This window comes from Rhopalosiphum padi, chromosome 1 (assembly GCF_020882245.1).
Source record: "Rhopalosiphum padi isolate XX-2018 chromosome 1, ASM2088224v1, whole genome shotgun sequence".
NCBI lineage: Eukaryota > Metazoa > Arthropoda > Insecta > Hemiptera > Aphididae > Rhopalosiphum > Rhopalosiphum padi.
In genome coordinates, this window is record NC_083597.1 from 83476733 (window position 1) to 83481036 (window position 4304).

The following is a 4304-nucleotide window of genomic DNA, read 5'->3' on the forward strand; positions in this document are numbered from 1 at the left end:
AAACAACTCAAATCAATCTATTAATTAAAACATATAATATATTTTCTTAACACTTATGAAATATTAAGCCAAATCCAGTATTCAATTATCACTATTGGTACCGTAGTAATACCATACTTAAAGGAAATAAGTATTTCGGTAAGATAACTTTTTTCAATTAATTTATCAAAAACTAATTAAGTAATAATTATTCTCCAAAATAAGATTTAAAAAATAATTAAAAAGTCGGAAACAACCACGACAGCATATCCCGCAAGTGTAAAATATATAATTAAAATATTTGATTGAAGATATTAAACAAAAAACAGTGTTTACACGAACGGAATTCATTACTATCTACAGATAACGAATGGACAGTCTCGTTTATAGAATAAATAAATAAATAAATGAATCAAAAATGCGTACACCATTATACAATTACAAATTATTTAAGTTTTATTCTTCGTCTTCATAAGAAATATCCTTTGATCGACTATTTACATTTTCTTCGTATTTCAACGAGTATAAATCGTCTATGAAATCTGGAATCGGCGGCACATAGTCTCTCTGGCCTTTTCTCACTACGTTTACACGTTCCATATCGTCGGAATCGTTTTCGTACTTCATTTCCTCAAAAGTGTCCTCCTGTAATTCCTTAAAAAAGACACGGTCTCCTGCTCCTAAAGAATCATGATTTGATTTCGAAACTGGCTTATTGTATTTCCTCCAAGCCCTCTGAACGAAATAACGACGAAATGATATTATAATGTATTATGTTAATGTGCTATTCGATTTATTCCATCGGACAATAATTACTTGTATTAAAGTCGCAGCGTCGTTAGCCGTTTCGGTCGTTACGCCGTATTTTTCAACCGTTTTTATCACGTTTTGAGCAATAATCTCACGAGTCCATTCGTTGTCTATCGAAGAGACGGTTTTCCCGCGATTTTCTTTGAGCATTTCTTCCAAGTAATCGGCCGCGATAGAGTACGCCGTGCACTCGTCTTCGGGAGAGTGACGAATCACCTAGTTGTGTATTATATAACATAAGTAGGGTTTGGATTTGAAGGCAATATATTTTAATAATGGAAGAATTTAAAATGTGAAAAAGGCAACAAAAAAACATCGAATTTATATAAAAAAAACAATAATTACAAAATGTACTATAAACTTAAATAGATTTCAGCTGATTTAACTTTTTTGTATTAAAAAAAATCGTATCTTATCTAACATTTTATTTTACGTAGCACGCTACACGAGATTTTCCACTTCAGGAAAAATTTATGAATCATATATTCATACATATGATTTCGGGTTTATCTCGTTATTTGATAAATATTGAATATAGCGTTACCCAAAATCGGTTAGAAAATACAATATCGTTGCTGAGTTCAAAACATATATTATAAACATTTAAAAATTCACTACCATGTTTTTAGATAATTTACCTTCAGTAAAACGTAGAAGGTTAGGGAAAACAAGTTAAATGAATAATATTTGGGTACAAAGTTTGAATTGAACGACCATCATAAAAGGAGCTGTGTCAGATGTTAAAAGTAAAATATTGTCGTATCTTGCATTATTAAATTATTTGGCTACAATATATGCATTATTAGCTGCGTAATTGTGTTATTATTTACCTTATCTAAATAGTCTGTGTGAAAAATATACATATGTCGTGTATAAAACTAGCAGATTAATTGAAAATTAAACACAAAAAAGGCAAAAAAATACACACATTATCTTAAATATTAAATTAAACGTATTTTCTACAAAAATTATTTTTGTATTATTATTATTAAAAAAAGGCTTCAAATCTGAATCCTACTTTAAGATTTATTTTGGTGGAATAAGTACTTTTTGAAAAAAAGTATTTCTCAATGTTTGACTTATCAATTAATAATAATATACCAAGCCGGTATTTAATTTTTTCTACTGTTACTTTATTTGTCTGTAAAAGCAATATCTTGCTTTTTAAATTATGATAACCTATACATATTTAGTTTTATAATTTAAAAATTGTTTTGCTAAAATCATCAAATTAATATTATATGCCATTCGAACACTAATAATTATAAGCTTTATAAGCATATTTATACATAAAAAAGTAAGTAATATTATTTGTAAAAGATCATTTTGACGGTGTGTGATATGTTAGATAAGAATTCTTTGCGTATACCTATTGTAATAAATTTAAAATATATAGTTTTTATATTTGCATTGAATCCCACAAACCAATTATTTTTTCATGCAAAAAACAAAAAGAATAGATAAAAGAACTAACCTAACCTAATCTAAACTCGGATGTGTGAACAGAATCAAAAAAATGTAGTGTTTATATTGTGCGTATACTATATTGTATAAATCGTATAAAAAAAATTTGTTCTCTGTGGAAATGATTATAAAAAATATTGAAATATGTGTTTGCGTGATGTCTGGATAATACCTACTCGATTCAATGCTCTATTTATTTTTGCTATCGAACATAATGCGTGTAATAAAGATAAGCCCTAGTTTAAGTTTATCAAAAATGCCTACGTACATAAGACAAATAGGTATTGCCAAAAATCATAATGCATTATGCTATACTATATATTCTGATTATTATTATTAATTTATTAATAATATATAAAATAAATTATAATACAAAATATTATATTATATTAATGGAATTGAATACTAAAAGATTGTAGTTCTTATAATAATATAATTAAATAACAAATGTATTATTTCCAAACAGCGCGTCCTAATACTAAAGGTCCTAGTTTGTTTGGAAGAGCTGAGTTTATCGCAGAGCCTTCTAAATACTATAGTACAAAGTATATAATGTACAATCAAGCAAAGTTCCAGATCTCTTCATAAAGGACAAATTTTTGAGCGGCGAACGGTTTGACCGCGTCAATTTTATATACGTGAAAGGCGGAAAAACACAAAAGTGACATATAGCCTGTCTGATTAATAAGTCGTTCGGCGTGTCAATAAGTCGGCAGTCATTAAAGACCGGCCAGGCTTAGGTTTATGTGATGTTTATGTAATGCGTACTCGCCTCTCGAGCGACGACCATCATTAAGGCCAACAATCCGTCGGGGATTTTGACTGTCACTCGCTGGCTGTTCATCGTGGTCGGATGGCACGATTTTTCGTTCATTTCTGCCAATTAAAAGAAATATTGCGACGAATATTGCTCGTCTCGTAAGTACGTTCAATAATATATATATATATATATATATATATGTGTGTGTGTGTGTGTATAAATACTGTGATTTGTCGTCACGGCATTTAATCGCCCGGGAGAACTCGGTAATAATCATGATAATAGTTATAACGATGACGACGGCGACATAATAATAATAATAATAATAATAATAATAAAATATATTATTTCGTATACGACAAACGCGCTACAAACGCCGCCTGATGATTAATAATAATAACGTAAAGAGGGCGCGGGAACGATGATTAGGCGTCGCGCGCGCGTGTGCCATTAGTGTATATAAATATGTATATAAATACGATACAGTGAGAGACACGCGGTTTACTCGTATATATATATATACATACATATTGTAAGGCCTTTGGGAAATGTCAATGTTATGAAACAGTGTTTAGAGTGTGCTAATTGCGTCGATTAACGAAACTGGCGTCGAAACGTAATTTGACATTTCGAATGCAAATAACGTTGTCGTCGTGGGGGTAAACACGCGCGTCTCGCGGAAAATATATCGCATAATGTGTTCAACGCTGCAGCAGTCACGAGCGGCGTGTGCATTAACCGCAGAGGCACGTCTTCAAAAGACGTCTCGTCGCGTCACGTTTGATTTAGTACCGTTCCTTCGGAGGAGATGAAAAAAAGGGTTGCTCACTATATATATATACATATATGTGTGTGTGTGTGTTGTGTGTGTGTGTGTGTTATTATGCTTATATAAGGCAATGGATATTTTGTGTAGGTATTATATTACGTCGTACAAAAGGAGTGTGGCGCTTTCATGTGCCTTTGAGGACCGCGACGGTTGGCCACAGTACCGTAAAGTATTTCGTACGACCGTGGGCGGGTAAACGGTAATTGCGGGACGAGTTTCTCAAGACATAACCACATCACCGGGCCTCGTTCGACTAAAAAGGGATAGGTACGGAAGTTCCTACGCGACCGAAATATGTAAGATTGAACACGGACATAAAAATCAGGCCATAAACCCCTAAACGAGATATCGGAGTTCCAACACAAATATAATAAATTAATAATAATATTTGATTTGTAATTCTTACACGTGGTATGAAGACAAGATATGTAATCTTACTTATATAGGATTTCCTATACATTT

The 4304-nt window shown here is 31.7% G+C and overlaps 1 protein-coding gene across 1 annotated transcript; it reads right to left on the reverse strand.

The window, feature by feature from the left end:
- Positions 1 to 435: 435 nt before the first annotated feature.
- Positions 436 to 3193, reverse strand: LOC132918540 (uncharacterized). Its single transcript, XM_060979805.1, has 3 exons — positions 3026 to 3193; positions 796 to 1005; positions 436 to 714 (listed from the first exon to the last, which is right to left on the reverse strand). Exons 1-3 carry the CDS (start codon positions 3125 to 3127, stop codon positions 436 to 438), a joined length of 591 nt encoding a protein of 196 aa, XP_060835788.1. The 5' UTR covers positions 3128 to 3193.
- Between the last annotated feature and the right edge of the window lie 1111 nt (positions 3194 to 4304).